Source organism: Triturus cristatus, chromosome 6, assembly GCF_964204655.1.
Source record: "Triturus cristatus chromosome 6, aTriCri1.1, whole genome shotgun sequence".
NCBI lineage: Eukaryota > Metazoa > Chordata > Amphibia > Caudata > Salamandridae > Triturus > Triturus cristatus.
This window is the reverse complement of record NC_140589.1, coordinates 1,086,021,940-1,086,044,590: the sequence shown is the minus strand read 5'-3', so window position 1 is coordinate 1,086,044,590 and position 22,651 is coordinate 1,086,021,940. Positions and strand designations below refer to the sequence as shown.

The 22,651-nt window shown below is 46.1% G+C and overlaps 1 protein-coding gene across 3 annotated transcripts in view; it reads left to right on the top strand.

The window, feature by feature from the left end:
* Nucleotides 1–22,651, top strand: part of OSGEP (O-sialoglycoprotein endopeptidase) — an 871,251-nt gene that overhangs the window by 68,863 nt on the left and 779,737 nt on the right. For all 3 annotated transcript variants that reach the window (XM_085611966.1, XM_085611965.1, XM_085611967.1), the window contains exon 3: nucleotides 8,336–8,455. In XM_085611966.1, the coding sequence (XP_085468092.1) occupies nucleotides 8,336–8,455 (120 nt within the window). The remainder of the gene's footprint in view (nucleotides 1–8,335; nucleotides 8,456–22,651) is intronic.

Genomic DNA, 22,651 nt, shown 5'->3' with positions numbered 1-22,651 from the left:
TCCTCATCCTCCAGCGTCCACCAATTCGCTGTGGCTCATGGCGTGGAGGATTTCAGGGGTAGATGGCAAACCCCAGGCCTTTCGCGAACGGCTGAGGAGCTCATTTCCAAGGCATGGGCTGACAGTACAATTAAGAGGTACAGGTCCGCGTGGGGCAGATGGTCCCGTTGGTGTTTGCGAAGGGGTCTCGATCCCCTGGTCGCGGACGTGGTCCACATCGTAAACTTCTTGGCGAAGCTTGCTTCGGACGGTATGGCCTATAGGTCTATCAACACTTTCAGATCGGCCATTTCCTCTGGCCATGGCCCGGTGGGGGGTTCCTCTGTGGGGGAACACCCTTTGGTTTGCAGACTGTTAAGAGGCATCCGTCTTTCATTGCCACCGGAGCCAAGATATTCGGCTTTATGGGATGTCAATCAGGTCTTGAATCTTTTCCTCTCTTGGCAGCCTAATAGATTTTTATCCCGTAAGGAGTTATCAGCTAAGCTCGCAATGCTCCTTTGCCTGATCTCTTGCCGAAGAGTCTCGGATGTGCGTGCACTTGATATCTCCAGTCGTATGTTCACTCCGGAGGGGGTGACGTTTACCCTTTCACGACGAACAAAGTGCCACACAAGGGTCATCTCCTATCCAGAATTTTCGGATTCCCCAAAGCTGTGCGTGGTCCGCTGTCTTAAAGCATATGAGGAGATGACCGAGGAATACTGGCCTCCGGGAGAACGCTAGCTTCTCATTGCGCTCCGGAAACCCTTTAAGGCGGTTTCCTCGCCCACCATAGCCAGATGGGTTCGTTGGGTGATGCAGGAAGCAGGCATTAGCCTCAGACATTTTGGAGCGCACTCGGCAAGAGGGGCCATGGCGTCAAAGACATTTTGCCTGGGTGCTCGCTTGGAGGACATCCTCAACGCCGCGGATTGGTCCTCCGATTCTACCTTCAAGCGTTTTTACTTCAAGCCAGTTCTAAACATGGCTCATTTGGTTGTGGGCAAGCTTTAAACTAGCATAATCCTCGCCTCCAGTCCTGACATAGAATGAAAATTTTCCTAGCTATCATAACGGAAAGTTTCAATTCTATTAAGGACTCGGAGGCGAGGATTATCCCGCCCTATGCTCTTGGAAGAGATCCGTCCCCGTATGGAGGTAGGTATGTTTCCTTTTTTTCCTATGGTGGAAACTGTTGTGGTTTGCCTCATGACTGACTTAACGAATGTTGGTATTGTGTTTTTTCCTGAAAAGATGATACCTAGGGTTGTGTTTTCCTTTGGTAATACGTCCTTGTTTGTTTCAGGATCGGAGACCCACAAACAGGATTCCTGAAGATGATGTTTTGGCTGTCTTCGCGCTCCGAAAGAGGAGGACAGGACACTAACAAGGGACTATAGGATTGCTGAACAGCCCTGATTGGACACTGTCTCTATCATGATTGGTTGTTGTCACTCTAACTACATTTTTTTCCCAATGGTTCATGGGAAAAGTAGTTTTGTTAGTTTCTTTCAACTCGGCTGTTCAATAAAGTGAAGAAAGAAGGCATAATCCTCGCCTCCGAGTCCTTAATAGAATTGAAACTTTCCGTTATGATAGCTAGGAAAATTTTCATTGTTCAGCATTCTCGCGCCAAAGAGTCTTTGAAAACCAGTCTTGTGACATTACATCGGGCCCAAGACTCCCAACTTCACCCTTCCCTGAATATAAATACTGGTAAAAAGTCTGGGAAACTTAAAATCTCTGAGGGTGTCTCAACTACTTTCCCTGTCGGATCTTCAATAGCCGCTATCCCTCGCTAAACCTCCTTGTACCTGACCCGTTTTGCTAAACCTGTTCATTTGGCTTCTCCAAATTCATAACATTCCCTTTTGTATATATGATACTTGAAGGCAATCTCTTCAGACCATTGTGAATTAATTCTGACCTTACAGCGGGCCACCTCTATTTAAATCTTGTTGGCAAATTATCATACAGACATTGTGCCCTTCTAAGATCATCGTCTAGGTTATGTATAAATAGAGTGTGCTGTCTCTGCTTATGAATACTGAAACTCAAAATTTCCCCACTGAGCCCTGCTTTTACTGCCCATGCAGTAATATGGGATGCCTTAGAGTTCCAATTGACTTCTAAAATTTGGACGACCCACTGTTTGATATGACTAACAAACGAGTCATCTGCTAGTAATTTCCTATCAAATGAGAAGGCTCTTCAGGGTCGGTATATCAATAAGTAACGGATTATGGTCATTCACAAGTCTAGGATAAATCTGAATTTCATCCTTTGCAGCAGCTGTCCTGGATACAAAAAAAAATAGAACCTATCAAACTTATTGTGCAGATGTGAGAAGTATGTAAAGTCAGGGTGTCTCCTTGCATACCACATGTCAATCGGACCGTGATCTGAAAGAAGCTGCTACAATGCCTTAAACATCTTAGATTTCCTCCCTTTATACTGGCTACTACCTGCTTGTAACTCGGGGCCATTTAAATGTATGTTAAGGTCACCACAAAAAATCAGAGGTGTAGGCCAAGAGGTAAGCTCTGTATTCTAAGATCTGGGCCTCATCTGTGTTAGAATCATAAACCGAGCATACTACAAATTTGGTAGATCCATCAGACCTTTCCACATTCATGTGCCCAAAAAGAAGATGAATCTATAGAGAATTATGTATCTGCTTTACGCTCTCTAGCTGGGTCTTGTGCGTTTGATACAATTAACTATGAACAAGTACTTGGAGACCAAATTATGATGAAAACAAAGAGCAAGAAGATACAAGAAAGACTTTGGATGGGCACAGAATCCTCTCTAAGTGCGGTAGTTAACATCGCTAAAGGTATTGAACAATCGGAAAGATTTGTCAGGGAAAAAAGAGGTCAACCCCAAAGTCAGTCTGTGAAAATACAAGATTCATTATCCGAGGTGTCCTTAATAAAGAACCAATTTTCTGCAAAAAGAGCCTTGTTTCCAAATAAAGACTCTGGGCTTAAGGAAAACAAATTTGGCAATAGAAGGAATCCTAGAATCTGTTACAGATGTGGTAGTTTTGAGCATGTGGGGAATTACAAAGGATGTCCAGCATGGAACAAAATTTGTGTCAAATGCAAGAGAAAAGGACATTTTGGGAAAATGTGTAGAACTTCTCAAAGTCAACTACGTTATTTGTGAAGAAGACATTTCAACGGAATTTAGTGAATTCAACTGCATTTCATGTGTCTATAACAATTGCAAAGGTTTTCTCTCATGCGTTAGTGCTGATCAATGGGAAAGAAGTTTCCAAGATGGTTTCATGTGCCTGGTATTCTATTATTGAGAAATGTTTATGAAAAATTGTTGGGAAGTAAAGAATTACTACCACCAGATATCACACCTGGTGGATATTCAGGGCAGAAAATTGATTTAGACGGGTTTATGTGGGCGGATTTGGATTTTAAAGGTAGAAGAATTAAAGGGAAAGTATACGTAGCTAAAAAAGGAGTATCCATACAGGTTGGCCTCACCAGCAAGAGATGGGCATAAAATGAGATCCCAATGCTTCACCTTCTGTGTAAATTGTCTCACCAAATGATGAAGAATTTGTTTTAAATGTTAAAATCAGGTACCCCAGTGTATTTGATGGAACTCTTGGTAAATATGCTGACTTTAAGCATAAAATTATCCTCAATGATACTGCTGTTCCTGTTAGACACAGAGTTCGCAATGTACCACTAGCATATTGCAACTAACTAAAAAATGTTAGCAGAATTAGTCACACGTAACATTATTGAAACTATAGAATCTTCTCCATGGGTTTCTCCGGTAGTTCTTTCGCTTAAAAGTAATGGAGATCTTCGGTTATGTGTCGATCTTCGCAGTTTAAACAAAGAAATATGGATTAACAGACACCCTCTACCAAACCTACATGAGCTGATTTCCACCCTCTCAGGAGCTTGTGTCTTCTCTACAGTAGATTTAGCTAGCGCCTACCACCAGATAATGTTACATGATGAATCAAAATGTTTGACAGCATTTATCACACCGGAGGGCATGTTCCAATTTTTACGCATGCCATTCGGTTTAGCGAGTGCTGCGTCAGTTTTTCACAGGCTAATGAAGGAAGTCTTGGAGGGTTGTTCCGGTGCGATTGCTTTCCAAGACGACATTCTAATTTTTGGGAAAGATTTTGAGGAACATGATTCGAACTTAAAAACAGTATTGAAGAGTATACAGAAGAAAGGTTTGACTTTGAAATTTTCAAAATGCAAGTTTAGACAAAATAAAGTCGAGTACTTAGGGCACGAAATATCAAGTGAAGGCATTAAACCGGAATTAGATCATGTGGTCAGCATTTCCAAAGCTCCTGCACCTACTACTAAAGAGCAATTGTTTTCTTTTTTTGGGTTAACAGAATTCTACAGTAAATTTGTGCAAAATTATTCATCATAAGTTTTCCCTCTAAGAATGTTGCTTAAGAAAAATGCTAAATTCATCTGGGGTGATGATCAGGAATTAGCTTTTGAAACATTGAAGAAAGAAATTATTTCTGCTCCTTTTTTTTAAGACCTTTTACTATAGGGAAGGAATGTATTGTTGCCGTGGATGCGAGCAGCACAGGTTTAGGTGCTGTGTTAATGCAAAAGAATCATGGAGATGAATATATAGTATCTTATGCATCGAGATCTCTACGTGGTGCAGAATATAATTATTCTACAATCGAGAGAGAATTGTTAGCTTGTACTTGAGCTGCTCAGCATTTTCGTCCATTTTTGTGGGGCACAAAATTTCAGTTAAGAACAGACCACAAGCCTTTGATTAATATGTTAGCAGCAGGGGGGGGCAGAACCCTCACAGCCCGTCTGGCAAGGTTAGCTGCCAAGTTGCAGGAGTATCCGTGTACTGTAGAATATATTCCTGGTCGTTTGAACGTACATGCCGATTGCATGTCTCGATTGCCTCTGCCTAATGTTTGAAATTCTAATGATGTTGTTGAGGAGTGCGACGTAGCGTATACTATGAGGATGTTAACTATGGTACGACCACAAATTCTGAAGCTATTTTAGAGGAAATGTGTGAGGAAGCCATGTTTGAAGATGAGGTTTTGAATATTGTTGTGAAATACTTGCATAATGGTTGGCCTGAGGAGAGGAAGCTGAGTAAAGACTTGGGTTCGTTTTTCAAAATCAGAGATCAACTCATGTATTTGCGAGGCATCATCACTAGAGGTGATAAAATTGTTCCTCCATTCAAAATCGGAGAAAGATTAGTAGATATGGCCCATGAAGGTCATATGGGTATGTCGAGGACTAAGCGACGTGTGAGGGAGTTTTATTGGTGGCCAAGCATGGACGGTATGATTGATAAATGGGTTAGAGAATGCGTACCCTGTTCCAGAAGCGACAAGTCAGCTAAACCTTTGGCTGTAGATATTACTCCTATTGAATATTCTCATGGACCATGGAAGAAACTTGGAATTGACATAATAGGTCCTTTGTATCTTCCCTCTGCTAAACTAGTGTATGCTTTGGTTCTAATAGACTACTTTTCGAAGTGGTCAGAGGTTAAGATTGTAGAGAAAATTACATCAACTCAAGTTGTGGAGTTCTTGGACAATGTTTTTTGTCGTGAAGGCTTACCTGCGGAACTTGTTTCGGACAATGGTACACAATTCATAAGCAAAGAATTGGATTTATTTCTAAGTAAGTGTGGGATTGTTCACAAAAGAGTGTCTAACTATAATCCTCAAGCCAATGGTCCAGTTGAACGCTTTAATAGAGTCATAAAGGAGTCCATTCAATTAGCTGTTAAGAATGGTATTGAGTGGAGGAAAGCTTTGAGAGCCACGTTACTAACATACCGGACATCCCCCAATTCAGTCACTGGTTGCTCTCCTTTTGAAATGTTAAGGGGCAGGAAACCTGGTTCAAAGCTTATGCCCTGGCTGTTGAAGGTAGGTAATTTGTATGATCCTGGTTTGGATTTTTCAAAAATTAAGGAACGTGTTCAGAAATACCAAGATAAAATGAGTAAGGGTAGTTCCAAGCACCATCTTTCAAATCCTAGAGGGGGATTTTGTGCGTATTAGATTTGGTGACTCCACCAATAGAAGATGGTCAAAATGGTCTGATCCTGTCAAAGTAGTAGAAGTATTTAGTAAAGCTGTTAGAGTAGATGGCGGGAAGATTTGGAATTTCAGACGACTTTCTATGTGCAGATCCAACGATTTAGTAAGTAATCCACACACAGTTCCACAAAGTCATGTGGGTGGTGTCATCACTGAAAAGGAAGATTCTCACAATTTCTTAGATACGTTTGATTGTTTCGACTCCAACTTTAATACTTCTGATCCATGTTCCAATGATGCTAATATTGAAATAAATCCTGTTCCAGATGTTAATATTGAGTCGGGTGCTAACATGAACCAAAGTGTCGTTCCTGAGGAATCTTTGCTTAGCAAAGAGTTAATTGAACCAAGAAGAAGTTCTCGCATGAAGCATTCACCTGTTCGAATGAAAGATTTCATTCGAATTGAATTGTTATATAGGTAAAACTATCAGCATACTTCAATGTAGTTTTCTTAGGTTTATGTTTATTTTTTTTTCTTAAAAAGGGGAAGGTGTGTAGTGTTTCTTTTCACACTGTCGTAATGGAATGGGGTGGATTGGGAGGTTGGTGTTCGACTTGAGACGGTTGGGATCTTTCGGTGCTGGCATCTGTCTTGAGTGGTTGTTAAGCTGTCTTCTCTTCAATAAACTACCGTTTCTACAGCAACCTCTGCGTGTGGTTACTTCACTGCTGCCATCTTGCCTCCCGGTAGGAGACCTTTACAACGCAAATAGCTTTAACTATTTCCTTTTTTTTTTTTTTTTTTTCTTTAACACCCAAACAGACAGATCTGGAGCTTAGCTCCTACATTTTTGTTCTTTTTCGTCACCAAAAACACAGATATCCACACATTTCCATGCCACACCACACAATTAGATGCCAAACCACATAATACCACTCAACACAATTTCACAGCACACCACATACATCCAATCCACACCACACAATTCAACATCTTGGCACAAACTTCAACAGCACAACACATAATTAAACTCAACTACATACCACTCCACAACAAAAAAATACTGTTCCACATAATATTACACACCACACAATTACACTACTTAATAATCCAGTCCGATCCACATCATTCCACTACACACCACATACAAGCACTCCGTAACACATAGGTAAAAGACTGCCATTTACAATGCCGATAGCTCTAACTCAAATAAATGCAAAACAGTTTGCATTTCCAATGCTTGTTTTTTAGGCGCTACCTTTTCCTTCCTGTTTCAGCCCTTTATCGGATTGCATGTTATCCAGATGGCTCCATCATGTTGTGTACTCCCCCCTTCGTGCCCCTTCCTCTCGTCAGTGTTACTGGCACCCACCTATACTACCACAGTTGTTCTGTTGTTGTTTTCTCATACCCACTCGCTCCCCTCCCTCATTCGATTGTTGCCTTTCCCCAGCCTCCCTCTTTCTGGTGTAGCCTGCATCCATCCTTTTGTTGTAGCTCGTTTCAGCTGTCACAACCAACACAATGCAAGTTACGTGAGAGGAAGTTTATGCTGCTGCATATCATAAAGGCTTTTCACCATAAGCAACTTGTGCTTCTTATGGACGTAGCCATTCTTCTGTTGGTGCCCATTGCAGCTCTCACAACCAACTGTCTAGTCAGCTGGAATGCGTTGCAGCCATCCTCCATCTTTTGATGGGGAAGGGGGTGCAGCAGGAGTAACAATAAGTAGAGGTACGGGTGGGGCGAGGGGGATGACTGGCAGAGTATATTACAGCGCTCTCCTTGACGTGGAACCTCAAAGCTAACTCTCCTTCTTTCTCCCCCTCTTCCACCAACTGATCAGCATCAAAAGGTCCCCAAGGGTGATTTTGCGATGTGAGCACTCTGGGGCGTCTGCTTGTAAGCTTGTAAATAAAATTAACTTGCGATTTGTGTTCCCCCCCCTCCCCTCCCCCCCCATCTGTTTGTTCTTGCCCCTCACAAAAGAAAGAAGGGAAAAAGGCACTATGACGCTCCCAGCGATGGCTGCTTTGTAGCGCTCTTTCATTGTGAGTGTTCTCCACTCCCTCCTGTTCGCCACCTCCACCTGTCCTCCTGTTCTCCATCCCCACCTGATTGCCAATGCCAATAGATCACTCCTAGGCGAGATCTATTGGCTTTGCCAATGCTTGTATATTCCCCAGCAAGTCTCTCAAGATCCAAGTGTTAATTGACATTATGGAAAGCTGTGAGGTATTGTGATGATAACCTAATGAATTTAAACAATCAATGTATTTAGAAATACTGATGGCAGCTGTCCTTTTTTAGGTTTCATGCCTAGTGACACAGCAAAGCACCACCGTTCATGCATCTTGGATGTACTGCATGAGGCGCTGATGGAGGCAAATATCAGCCCTAGAGAAATCGACTGTGTGGCCTACACTAAAGGTGCGTAACACCGCATATTATGCACATTTGTAAAGCACACATTGTTTTTGGAGCATTTTGGTATTGAATAAAAGAGGTTTGTTACTTAACAGCAAAGTACACTGTACATTTTACCCTTCAGGGTCTATAAAATGGTGGTACTCCTTTATAGACTCTGAAGGGTAAGAGGTACAGTGCATTTTGATGGGATTCAAATTTGATGGGATTCAAACAAGTTTACATGGAGTCAAACACAGATTGTTTGAGTGAATGGATTAGTCCACAGAACCATCAGACCCAGTAGCCCATAGAAGCTCTGGATGTGGCATGTTGGAGCTCTGATGTGTGATGTTCTTACAAAGTTAAGAGCCATACTATCTAACCGTCTAAAGCTCAGTGCCGCAAAGACTGAGATTATGACTTGTGGACTATTGCAACACTACCAGCATGCTGCCTCTAAAGAAGTTACAAACTAGTAGTAACCATGGATTCAGACCTGTCTTCCATACTGCATGCTGACAATGTCACAAAGGGTGCCTTTACACAACGAAAATACTGTTTCATCTTCCCATACCTTACACAACAACAAACTTTAAGCCAGCCTCACACTCATAATCTCCAAGCTTGACTATGCCAAACACTTATACCTTGGCGCTCTCACATTAATTATATGCAAACTATAATTCGGCCAAGGCTTCTCCACTTTCGCCCAAGAGAAGACACAACTCCAGCCCTGCAATTGCTCTACTGGCTACCTATAGCTCGAAAGACAATGTTCAAGGCACTCTGCATTGTCCATAGACCCCCTACCCCCCACTCCTTCCCCCTCCCTTCAAGGAAAATGACCTATATACCTGTAAGTTAAATTCATGCATTACTGACCAAAGAACACTACAGTCCAGGATTGCATCACTTCTCATCTCATACCACCTTACCATAAGAAATCCATAGGAGGCAATGCTTTCTCAGTACAAGCAGGCAAGCTATGGACCTTACTACCAGCCAGCATAAAAATCAGTCAGGAGCATATACATCTTTGAAGACAGTTGAAAATATCGCTATTGCCTAGACAACTGCACTACCCTTGTCCTCGCACCAGAGCACAGAAAACAGCAGCAAGGAAAGTCCTAGAAATATATCTTTAACTAATGTAGGAGGGACTTGTACAGATGGAATGGTCCAGTGTTTTACCTCTAGGAGACTTGAGATCATAACCTACTTTCCCAGGGCATCATGGTAAATTTCCGTCCTTACAAAAGGAAAATATTTATGCAAAAGTATGGCGACTCCCATAGAGCCTTTGGTAATAACGGAATAAAAACTTTGTTGGATCTCCACTTTCTCAGGAATTGGAGTTATTGCCCAACACCTGCGTCTCTTGTTATAAGATACAAGGAACCCGTTTCTTAGTACAATGTCAAATGTCGTCTTCCTTGAGTTTGTAAGGTGCTATCATCCACATTTCAAGTTGACACTATATGATTGATGTTTCTTGGAACTACCCTGTTGGGAGTTGATGTTGCCTCCCCTCCAGCCCCCCTCCTCCTCCCCATATAAACGATCCTTTTAAGGCGTTTCAAAGAATATGGACTTTCCCTCAAAAAACACTGTCTGCTTTGCAGGGTGCAATGACATATACATGATTTGTATTGCCCTAAGTTTCTAATTTTCTCACCCATGTGATTTACGTTGTTGCTACATTCGACAATCTGGAAAGATAATAGACTTTGGACAACTCACACCAACTGTCCAGTCATTGTCTGGCTGTATGTAATATTTTGTCTCTGCCAGCATAGTTCAGGGGTCTCATGACTCCGGGCACACAGGGGTTCTCTGAGGGAGACCTGGGGACCAGTATGTGGTTTACCTTCTCCACCATGAAGCATTCTGATAGAATTGCTACCAATCTGTGTTAAAAAGGGGCTTGAGCCTATATCCTTTCGGTCCCTCCTTATTGAAGGGTTGTACCTCCTCTTATACTGTTGAAATCCACCTATATTTACTTCCAAGGCAGACCTGGTCTCTTTTATAGCCTAAAGAAATATATTTGGACCACCTCTTCAGGATCACCTCGGGACTCCAGCCGCTCCATCATCTTCTCAATCCTGCTGGCTTGCTGGGGGACTGGCATATTTATCGAGTTTAATAATAAAAAATAAAAATTCCCTTGCATCAGGACTTTGTGACCCTCTATCCCAGTGTTCTCTGTCTTGTGGATGTCCCACATCTGCCACCAACTTCCTCAGTGATCAACATGATCACATTCCATTGCCCTCCCCTCCCAATCCTGAAACTGGTCATTACATTTATTCCACTAGAAAGGAAGGAGGCCTGGGGGCACCACACTCTCGTTGTAGGACCGCAGCTGCCCAATCAAAGCATCTGATTCCTAGCTTTCAATAGTCATTTAGCAATGGCCTACTCAGTAGGGGCAAAACATTTAGGCGGGTGGGCAAGCCACCTATGATTCATGCTCTCTCTGCCTCTTATGTCTCCGGCAACCCCTGCCTCCTTCCCTTTTTTCACAGCACAGCTGCAGTGGAGTAGAGGCCCTCTCAGTGTCGAGCTATACCTAGGCTACAAGCAGCAGGTAATTTCTAAAATGGGTTTGCTCTAGGTGGGGCACCAACTGCCGCAAGTCAGCTCGCCTCACTCCTGTTGGGCCCGCTCCCTGTCTTCGTCTTGTGGTAGCCTGCAGTGACTCACTAAATTGGCCTGGGGTGTCACATGGTCACGCTATCCCTCAGCCGATGAGGCAGCAGAGCCACCAGGGGAACAAAAGGTGCGTCTATGCCCTGGATCCTCTTCAGCCACAGCCGCTCTCCGCCTGCACAGAACTCAATCCACAGAATCCACGCACTGCGCCATTGGGTGGCATATTTTCTGCAGTTTTCTTGCCAACTCTGCTTCATCTGCTGTGAAGAGTGAGGTGATGTTTTTGGCTACAAACATAGAGCCTCGCGACCACCATCTTTGGCTACCAAGCCCCGCCTTCTAATGGTATTCTCCTCTTAATGATTTCACATCACCGCAGTTTTGAGTAAAAAGGTCCACAGGTATGCATTTGTCACGGAAAGCCACCTTCTACCAAGCCCTATAGACAACTCTCTGTATTTGGTAAAATACATTACACACACATTCCTGAGATGGGCACAGTGGTATACATCCATAGTGCCTTTTTTACAAACGCAATGTGAGATAAACCACCTATAAATGGGACACCCCTAAATTCTACACAGTTCAAAAATTGGCAGTGCTCAGACTCTTCAGTGAAGTTCTAGAAATAAACATCACCACACTCTAAACATCCTTATTGCATAGAATTTGTCTATAGCACTGTATTACATATATTTAACAGGGGCACACACTCGGATATCGATAGCTAACTACCCAGATATCGATCCTGTGTCTTGGAGGACGATCGGTTGCACAAAATTTTGGCCATCAACGAAGCTGCGGAGCCAGTAAAAGGACGGCACATCGGGGATGCACTCTGTGCTGCCTGTTTTTCTTGTGGCTTTCTGGGCCACTGTGCTGCAAGGTGGGGTGCGGACGGCGAATTGATGGTTCTGATGCCTATATTGTCGATACGGAGAACTATAGCCTCGTGGGCACTACTGACAACATTGATAGACACCCCTCCTAGAGCAGACCCATTATAAAGATCAATAAGGATGGGTTCGATCCACCCTTACGGAAGTGTTCAAGCCGCCTCAATATTAGGTGGATACAAAGTTGTTTGAATACGATTGGATGGTTTACTTTGCGTAACCAAATGGCTATACTGCATCGCACTATGGCTAAAGACATAACAAGGTGTAACAATTATGTGTACTATGGAAATCTCTCTTGAGAACTTACAAGATTTTGGCCTTTCTAATATGGCGAGAGCTCAAGTACCCTACCTTTAGATACTTACTTTTTAGCGCTTTCTAGCTCTGATTAGGTCACATGACTGTGCCGCTTTATAAACGCGTATGATGACGAATGTTCGGATTTACTGCTCTGAACGGACTGGCGTGTTGGACACTTGTGTGATACCGGGTAAGTTAGCAGAGACGTTGCTCGATTGCGTATTTTAGAGAGACGGAGTGTATAAATGTCATTTGTTAGCAAGATTATTCCATTATATATTATTTATCTCTTTTCTCAGCGGGGAGCTTATTATGGACTCCTTCAGTTGCTAAATAGAGCGACCAGTAATTATGTGCAAAACAGTATTTGAATTGACTCGAATTTTGGTAATTATAAATCACTTATTTCTGGGCCGTATTGACACAAAAAGAAACCCTTTTAATTTGAGTTTTTTTCTCCGTTACTTTTTTGACTTTGATCACTTTGCTTTTGATACGCAGATGATCACTATGTGTCCACTTGTTTATATTTTGTGCATATACAGGTTGTGTCAACATGAGAGTTGGGTTATAAGTCATTTGTTTGGTTTGAGTACGTGGCACTCTCACGCTTTATGGTTTGACTACTAGGGTCAGCGCTCATGAGACACTGATTTATGTTGTGACAGTGGGAGTCACGTGTGGATTTGGTGCACCTGCTTTCATTCTCTAGACTAGACATAATTTTTATTTTTTGTTTCTAGACAACAGGTCAAATTATTAAATGCCTATTCTTGGACTTTATCATTCATTGGAATCTGGAGTTTTATTTCTAATCTGGAGCAAGTGTAACTCAAATCCAAAATTATCGCACGTAAGAACGGGGGGGGGGGGGAAGTACTTTTTACATTTATTTGATATTATCTTTTTCATTATTGCAGATACGTCAGAGAGCTGTTTAGCTCCAAACCTTACTTTTTGGCATTTGCGACCTTTTGAAATTTTCTTGAAAACCATTGCACGACGATTTGGGCAAAGGACTGTATAGCATAAGGGTAAAGAATACCTCTCTGGTGGGATGACCAGCTGCGTGTAGCCTAGGTACAACTGGACACTGAGCGACTGATGACCTCTACTCCACGGCATCGTCGCACACGGAAAATTACCGGCCATACACCCCTAGCAACCATTATATTGCACAAGTGGGAACACAGTGCATATCCCACTCAGATAATTTGCCCATTTAATTGCATTTAGTGAAGTAAGTGTGCAAGGGAAAGACCGTTGCAGCGGAGCCTATAGTGCTTATTATCCGTCCACACTCCAGCGGATTTGAGAGCGAGCAAACTGGGCAAAACCTACAGGTCTCAGTTCAAGCTCCAGTTCGAGGCGCTCAAAACCCACAGGCACAAGGAGTCAAACTAATGCCGTTGAATCCGGCACGGAGTCCAATGATCCTCCTATGGACTCGGACCTGAAACAGATTTTTGCAGTGATGCAGCGCAGCTGATCAAAAATTGGCGAAATAATTGATGCCTTCTCCTTTAGGAGGGACAGAATGACAGAGAAACTGGACAAACACATGGAGAGGTTAGATACTGTGGAAAAGAGAGTATGCCGAAGACATAATAGACACTGAATTGACTGCACACACCAAAATGGATAAAATGCCCCATTCGCAGCAGGCTAAAGCCGAAGATTTGGAGGCTCGCTTAAGGCGGAACAACGTAAGAATTGTAGGTGTGACCAATATAAGTGTAACGCCCTGAACGTCTCAGGATCGTTTAACAGACACGACAATGAGGACTCAACCACTTGTGAAGGGTTAGTTCTTTTAATGAAGGCAAATAAAATACAAAGAACAAACAAAAGTTATAGTCACTGGAATCCTCCAGGCTAAGTACGTTACCAGCCCACAGCACGGATGGTCCTAACCGTCCTCTGCATATACGCCGATCCCGGCGTATGCCAACAGAGGGCAGAAATGAAATGGCCGACAATGCCAATCGGTAGGCTGTGAGGGGCACGAAGAGTGTTGGGGAGAATCGAGGAGTCAGGGAAACACCCAGCCGGGATCTCTACCTGAAGGGAGCAGCCGCTCAACCTCTTCCTCAGACTGCACCGGGACGCGGAGTCACCTCCTGGTGATGCGTCACCGATACCCCAATCACAAGCAAGAAGACTGAACCGAGAGCAGCCGCTCGATCGATCCTGTGGACTTCCGAGTCTGTAACGCGGCAAACACCTCCTGGTGTGCGTTACAGCTGGCAGTCCCTGTGTCTCTGGTCGGGCTGGGAGTTACTACTCCAACCAGCAAAAGCGCCACTGCGCTTGGACTCAGCCGAGTCAAAAAGCGAAGCTCAATGGTTGACCGGTAGAGCTTCCGGGTCCTTCACAGGTGACGATGGGGCAAGACACGGCCCAGGGAGTAACGACTCGACCTACCTCTGTTCTTGCCTTACTGGAGCACCACTCCGGAACACTGCTCTTCACGAAGCAGGTACGTCGGTGTAAACACAATATCCGACAGCCTTGTACCTCCCGGTTCCTCCCTTTATAGGGCGTGTTTTCCTTGAGTTATGTAACAGCTCTCCTGTTTACATAAGGGCGTGTTTCCCTTGAGTTATGTAACAGCTCTCCTGTTTACATAAGGGCGTGTTTCCCTTGAGTTATGTAAAAGCTCTCCTGTTTACATAAGGGCGTGTTTCCCTTGAGTTATGCAACAGCTCTCCTGTTTACATAAGGGCGTGTTTCCCTTGAGTTATGTAACAGCTCTCCTGTTTACATAAGGGCGTGTTTCCCTTGTATGACAGGAATTCTTGACAGTACATCCTCCCTCTCAGCGGCTCCCCACGGGTCCAGCGCTGGCAGGAAAACGCCGATGGAACAAGGAGACCAAGCGCGGAGCATGAACCCCTTCAGCCGGTTCCCATGAATGCTCCTCCGGGCCATAGCCTTTCCACGCAACCAGGTACCACAGCTTCCCCCTGCGCCACTTGGACGCCCGTATGCCCGACACTTCATACTCCACCTCCGACTCCACGCATACCGGCCTAGGTGTCCCAGACGGCTGGGAGGGTGCTGGTTTGAGCAATGATACATGAAAGACAGGGTGTATCCGCAATGACTGCGGCAAGCACACCTTCACGTTCACGGGACCCATACACTTGGTAATTCGATAGGGGCCCATGTACTTGGGATGGAACACACTGTTCTTTCGAAACCTCATGTTTCTTGTGGATATCCAGACGTAGTCTCCAGTGCGGTACAGTGGCCCGGGCCTTCTCTTCCTATCTGCCGCAGCCTTGTATCTTCTCTTGGCCTCTATTAGGACAGCCCTTGAGCGCATCAACGTGTCTTTTATGTGTGCCACCCTGTCCGCTGTGGCAGGAATCCTGTCCTCTCTGAACGGATGTAGAAATGGCAAGAACCTGGGATGTTGGCCATAGTTGCTATAGAACGGAGATGACTGTGTGGAGCTGTGAGTGGCGTTGTTATAGGCTATCTCTGCAACCCATAGCAAGTCGACCCATTCTTCCCTGCCCTGGTCCACAAAACATCGCAGATACTGTTTGAGCGTTTGGTTCAGGCGCTCGGTTTGGCCGTCCGTTTGAGGGTGGTAGCTGGTGGACAGGGCGGTCTTAACATGTAGCGCAGTGCACCAAGTCTTCCAGAATTGCGCAGTAAACTGCGACCCCCGGTCCGACACGATCACCCCAGGTAATCCATGCAGTCGTACCACATTCTTTAGGAGTAGTGACGCCAATTCCCCGGCCGTAGGGACTCTCTTGCAGGGGATGAAGTGCCCCATTTTCGTCAAGTAATCCACCACCACCAGTATTGCCGTCATCCCCTGGTCTACCGGTAGGCCCACCACGAAGTCCAGTGATATGCTATCCCATGGTCTATCCGGGGTCGGAAGTGGATGTAAGAGCCCTTGGGTTCGGCCATGGTCGGCCTTCATGGTAGCACACGTAGGACACTCCTGTCCCCACCTCCTGACATCCACTCTCATGGTTGGCCACCAGAAATGCCGTCCCATGCTAGCCACCGTTTTTTCAAAGCCCAAATGACCTGCGCATGGAGAGTCATGGCACCAGATGAATGCTTGCTTCCTTAGCCTAGGCGTGGGTATCAATAGGCACCTGCCCTTCAGGGGTATCCCGTCCTTCAGCTGCCATTCTCTGTGACTGAGGAGCCACCTCCGCCATGCGAATGACCTGATCCCTCTCTTTATTCCCCTCAGGAAAGTATCCGGTTGGATAACCCCCAATACCATCCTCGGGGAAATGATGGAACGCTCGGTTGCAGGCAATGGTTCCTTAACTGCAGATTGACGGGACAGGGCGTCCGCCTTCCGGTTTTCCGTCCCCGGCCGATATGTGATGCGGAAGTTGAACCCCGCAAAGAAGATCATCCACCGCAGCTGCCTGGGAGAAAGGTGTCTAGTGGCCGTCATGAACTGTAGGTTCCGATGGTCCGTGTACACCGATACCACATGTCTTGCCCCCATCAACCAATGCCTCCATTCGGTGAAGGCGTCCTTGATTGCGAGAAGCTCCTTCTCCGCAATATGGTAGTTGCGTTCGGCGTCGTTGAGTTTGCGGGACATGTACGCAACGGGATGAAGCACCCCTGTGTCGTGGTTGCGTTGGGACAAGATAGCCCCCAGCGCCACATCCGACGCGTCCGCTTCCACCACGTAGGGGAGATCTGGATCGGGGTGAGCCAACACCGGCGCCTTACCAAAGGCGCTTTTCAGGGCCTCAAAGGCTTTGTTCGCTTCAGGGGACCAGACAAACTCCTTGGACTTCCTCAGTAGCTGTGTGATTGGGGCCACCACTCCTGAAAATCCATCTATAAACCGCCTGTAAAAGTTGGCGAAGCCAATGAAACTTTGGACGTCCTTCACGCTTTGGGGCACCGGCCATTCTTTCACCGCCTTGATCTTTCGTTCTGCCATCTCCTGTCCCTCTGGACTCAGCATCACTCCGAGGAATTCCACGGATGTGACGTGGAAGTCACACTTGCTGAGTTTACAAAACAGCATGTTTTCCCTCAGCTTTTGGAGCACAGCTTTGACGTGGTGTACGTGCTCCTCCACACTGGACGAATAGATGAGGATGTCGTCGATATATACGACCACGTAGATATCCAACTCCTCTCTGAATACCTCATTCAAAAAGTACTGAAAGGCTGCCGGGGCGTTGCACAGACCGAACGGCATGACGAGGTACTCAAAAAGGCCGAACCTGGTCTTAAAGGCGGTCTTCCACTCGTCTCCGTCCCTCATGCGCACCAGATGGTATGCCCCTTTCAAATCCAACTTGGTGTAGATACGAGCTTTCTTGACCTGTTCCAGAAGTACACTGATGAGAGGCAAGGGGTACCGATTTTTTATGGTTATCGCATTCAATGCCCTAAAGTCCACACAGGCTCTCAGCTCCCCATTAGCCTTCGGGATGAAGAAGAGTGGCGAGGCGGCCGGAGACTTGGACGGGCGGATGAATCCTAGCTTGAGGAGTTTATCCAGGTACCCCCGGAGATGCACGTTTTCAGGCTCCGTCAGGGCATACAGCCTGCCGCTGGGAACGCTGGCCCCTGGCACCAGGTCGATCTGGCAGTCAAACTGTCTATGTGGTGGTAGCACTTCCGCCTTCACCTCATCAAATACATCCTCAAAACTGTGATAAGCCTGGGGGAGAGCCACATCTTTTTCTGCCGCTGTAGCCACCGTCTGACTCCCGCTCTCATCTGCGTCAAGGGATTCCGTTCTTATTCCACAATGCAGGATGCAATACGGTGACGTCATTTCGATGCGATGTGTTGGCCAATCCACAAAGGGGTTGTGTTTCTGTAGCCACGGCAATCCCAATATGACGCCATATTGGGGCGCTCGGATGATGTTAAAATCGATTTGTTCCAAATGGTTCCTCCCATATCTCATCGGAAGGACCCCCGTGTGCTGTCCGATGGGCCCCGTCACCAATCGCCTTCCGTCTACCGCATAGACGTCTTCGGGTACTGCTTTGGGAAGAAGCACTAGCCCTAGCCTGCATGCCTCGTTGTGGTCCATAAACATGCCAGTGGCCCCTGAATCCACCATGGCCACAACGGGTATCCACTGGTCATGCACTCCCACGTGCACCGTGATAAACAGGTGTCGTTGTCCCTTAGTGACCGAGTTGGAAAGTGAAGGGATGGATGAGTGACTCCGAGATGCCCCTTCTCTGGTCTTGGAGTCCTCTAGTTTTCCGCCGGTATGTCCACCACGGCTGTTACCGACCGGTTGGCCCGATAACGTGACGTCTTCGGTTTGGCAGGGCATTCACGTACGTAGTGGCCTTTTTTGCCACAATATAGGCACAATCCTTGTTTACGGCGTGACTCTTTCTCCGTGGCTGTGAGGCTCGCTCGTATTGCGCTGATGTCCATGGGTTCTCCCTTGGATGCGGTGGAAGTTTCAGGACTTCCCACCGTCACATAGGATGGAAGGGATTTTCCTTTTCTCCCATGATCCCCCTTTCTTTCACTTAGCCTATGTTCCAGCCGTAATACCAGGTTGATAAGGCCCTCACATGTCTTGGGTTGAGGGTCAATATGAGCCACGGCGTCCTTGAGCTCATCGCACAGCCCTTGATGGAAGAGCGCCGTCTGTTTAGCAACAGGCCACTTGGTTTCCGCAACCAGCCTTCGGAACGCGTTGAGATACTGCACCAGGTCGTTGGATCCCTGTCTCAACTCAAGCATTTCACGGTCCGCCGTGTACGAGTCAGCCCTTCTGTCGAATACCTTCAGGAATTCCTCGCGAAAAGCACCCCAATCACATAAGAGGGGGTCGTCCCTGCTCACCAGAGGTACGGCCCATTGTGCCGCGTTTCCAGCCAAATAGGATATAAGGAAAGCCACACGAGCCTGACTCGTGGGGAACGCCTTTGGTTTGCACGATAAATGTAGCGCCACTTGTGTGAGGAATACCTGCACTGTGTTAGGATCCCCACTGTACCTCTCTGGTGTTGCCAAGGGGATGGCTACCGGCATTTCCACTACTACCGCAGGGGTCTGGTTCGTGAGGGAGGTGCTGGGCGTGAGCGGGTCCAATTGCATAGCATCCAGTCTGGCTTTTACATCGGCTGTTTCTTGCCTAGAGGCAGCCACTTCAACTTGCATGGCCGCTAAAGCAGCCAGCACATCATCAAGTGTTGCCATGTCTGTTATCGACCGGGAGACAGTTAGTGTTATTAAGGTCGGATATTTTGTAACGCCCTGAACGTCTCAGGATCGTTTAACAGACACGACAATGAGGACTCAACCACTTGTGAAGGGTTAGTTCTTTTAATGAAGGCAAATAAAATACAAAGAACAAACAAAAGTTATAGTCACTGGAATCCTCCAGGCTAAGTACGTTACCAGCCCACAGCACGGATGGTCCTAACCGTCCTCTGCATATACGCCGATCCCGGCGTATGCCAACAGAGGGCAGAAATGAAATGGCCGACAATGCCAATCGGTAGGCTGTGAGGGGCACGAAGAGTGTTGGGGAGAATCGAGGAGTCAGGGAAACACCCAGCCGGGATCTCTACCTGAAGGGAGCAGCCGCTCAACCTCTTCCTCAGACTGCACCGGGACGCGGAGTCACCTCCTGGTGATGCGTCACCGATACCCCAATCACAAGCAAGAAGACTGAACCGAGAGCAGCCGCTCGATCGATCCTGTGGACTTCCGAGTCTGTAACGCGGCAAACACCTCCTGGTGTGCGTTACAGCTGGCAGTCCCTGTGTCTCTGGTCGGGCTGGGAGTTACTACTCCAACCAGCAAAAGCGCCACTGCGCTTGGACTCAGCCGAGTCAAAAAGCGAAGCTCAATGGTTGACCGGTAGAGCTTCCGGGTCCTTCACAGGTGACGATGGGGCAAGACACGGCCCAGGGAGTAACGACTCGACCTACCTCTGTTCTTGCCTTACTGGAGCACCACTCCGGAACACTGCTCTTCACGAAGCAGGTACGTCGGTGTAAACACAATATCCGACAGCCTTGTACCTCCCGGTTCCTCCCTTTATAGGGCGTGTTTTCCTTGAGTTATGTAACAGCTCTCCTGTTTACATAAGGGCGTGTTTCCCTTGAGTTATGTAACAGCTCTCCTGTTTACATAAGGGCGTGTTTCCCTTGAGTTATGTAAAAGCTCTCCTGTTTACATAAGGGCGTGTTTCCCTTGAGTTATGCAACAGCTCTCCTGTTTACATAAGGGCGTGTTTCCCTTGAGTTATGTAACAGCTCTCCTGTTTACATAAGGGCGTGTTTCCCTTGTATGACAGGAATTCTTGACAATAAGACAATATGTAACAATATGTAGAACAACTCCTAATAGCGCTGTTAGGCAGAGAAACCTTCTCAGACATTTTTGTGGTAGAGCGCGTTCACCGCTTGCTTGCACCTAGGCCGATCCCGGGTGCCAATTCTTGCCCAATAATTACACAACATTTGAACTATAGAGATCTTTATGCTGCTCTCTGGAAGGCAAGAGAGTTGAAGATACAAATATGAGGGCATGGAGTTGTCGCTATTCCCTGATTTCACACCGCAATTACAAGAAGCTCGCCGTTCATTTATTCCAGTAAAGAGAGAACTCCACTAACCTCACCTGGAATACAGTAAGATGTTTCCTGCCAAGTTACAGATTCTGTATGATGGGAGGCTGCCTTTTTTCACGACCCGAAACAGGTTCTCCAGTCCTTAAACTGAGGGCAGATGCTAGTTCTCATAGGGGATCCCCCAGAACTGACTCCGGCATGGATGATGAATCATTAGACACAGAGAAACAATGATTTTTTAGCTGTTGTCTCTACCAGGCTGGAGTTCTGTCGAGTTGAAGGGTGTCGTTGGGATTCTGCGAGGGCTTCAAGCTGTGCCAGTATGGACGAGGACACATACACAGGCACCCCTGCATGCAGGATGGACTACGTCTCTTTAACTTCACCAGAGAGCTGACAGGGACAATTTGACCTTGGTCTTGGGACTCCAGAACTTGGTAAGACTGTTCCCGCAATGTGTTTTGTTGTGCCCCTGCTGCATGATGTCTTCTGAAACGGGGGGGGGGGGGATTTGTGTAGCCTGTCCCTCCTTGGAGTATAATGGAACATTTTCTTCTGGAATTTTAATCTATCCCACTGATGTGGGATTTGGAAGTTCAAGGGAGTGCTCCCAACGAACCTTTAACTAAGCGATCCATGTACTATTTAAGGATTACATTGCTTTAGAGTGGCAGCCAACTACAGAGGTGACTAGCCAGTAGCATCCATTCCTATGTGTGCTCCACCGCATGTAGTGTTTTGTTTTTTCCACTTGTGGATTGGTTGGGATGGGCAGGGGTGGGATTTAATACTACTATGCTATGTTTGGGTTTGCATAGCGTGGGTGGGTTACCTGTTGGGGTTACTGTGTTATTATTGAAAAATGTTTATATATCTTGACCTTTGGATATAGAGCATGACAAGCCAGCCAACAGAGTGGTATGGGTGACATAGAACAAATTGAGACAGATTAACATGCCCGCCCAAGGAATCGGGTTGCTTACATGGAATCTGAGGCGCCTAAATGATCACCGAAAGATTCGTAAAGCAGTGGCATACCTCAAGAGACATAACCTAGATGTAGCTATATTGCAGGAGACACATTTGACCCCAAACAGTGACATTTTAACAATGCAGGCTTAAGGGACACTATTGCTCGGCGGGTTTTACCTTGCATGCCCGTGGTGTTCGCATGGGTTAGTAGTAGATCTGGCATAACATTACAAGAAGTCTGTGCAGACCCGGAAGGCAGGTTTGTAATTGCACGCTGCTTTAAGGTCGGGCTGGCGATGTAGCTGGTTGGTGTATATGGCCCCAATTATGACGACCCGCACTTTTATTACACACACTCAGTGCACACCTGCTCAAGTGGGATGACTTGCCACGGATCTGGGGGGGCAACTTTAGCCGTGTTTTAGATCCTGATCATTCGAAGTACCCCCTTGTCGTTCCTCTACTGCTGCTCGGGCAATTGGGGCATAGCAGACCACTTGGGCCTGCTTGATATATGGAGGCATCGTTCCTCTAATGGTACAGTGTTCACACATTATTCTGCTGCCATGACATTATACCAGTATTGATTTTAGGTTGTTATCTAGAAGCTTGGCTACCAGTGTTACCAAGTGTGATCCTCTCCCGAGAACCTACTCAGACCATTCACTAGATTCAGCTTTTAAGGCGGAAATTGTGGAAACTATAGAGGAGTTTTTTTAATAACAATATTGGGGCAGTTGATAGCTTTGCTACAGTCTGGGAAGCCTTTAAAGTGTACATCAGAGGCGTTTCGCTTTCAAATCCTGCTAGAGTGCCCAGATC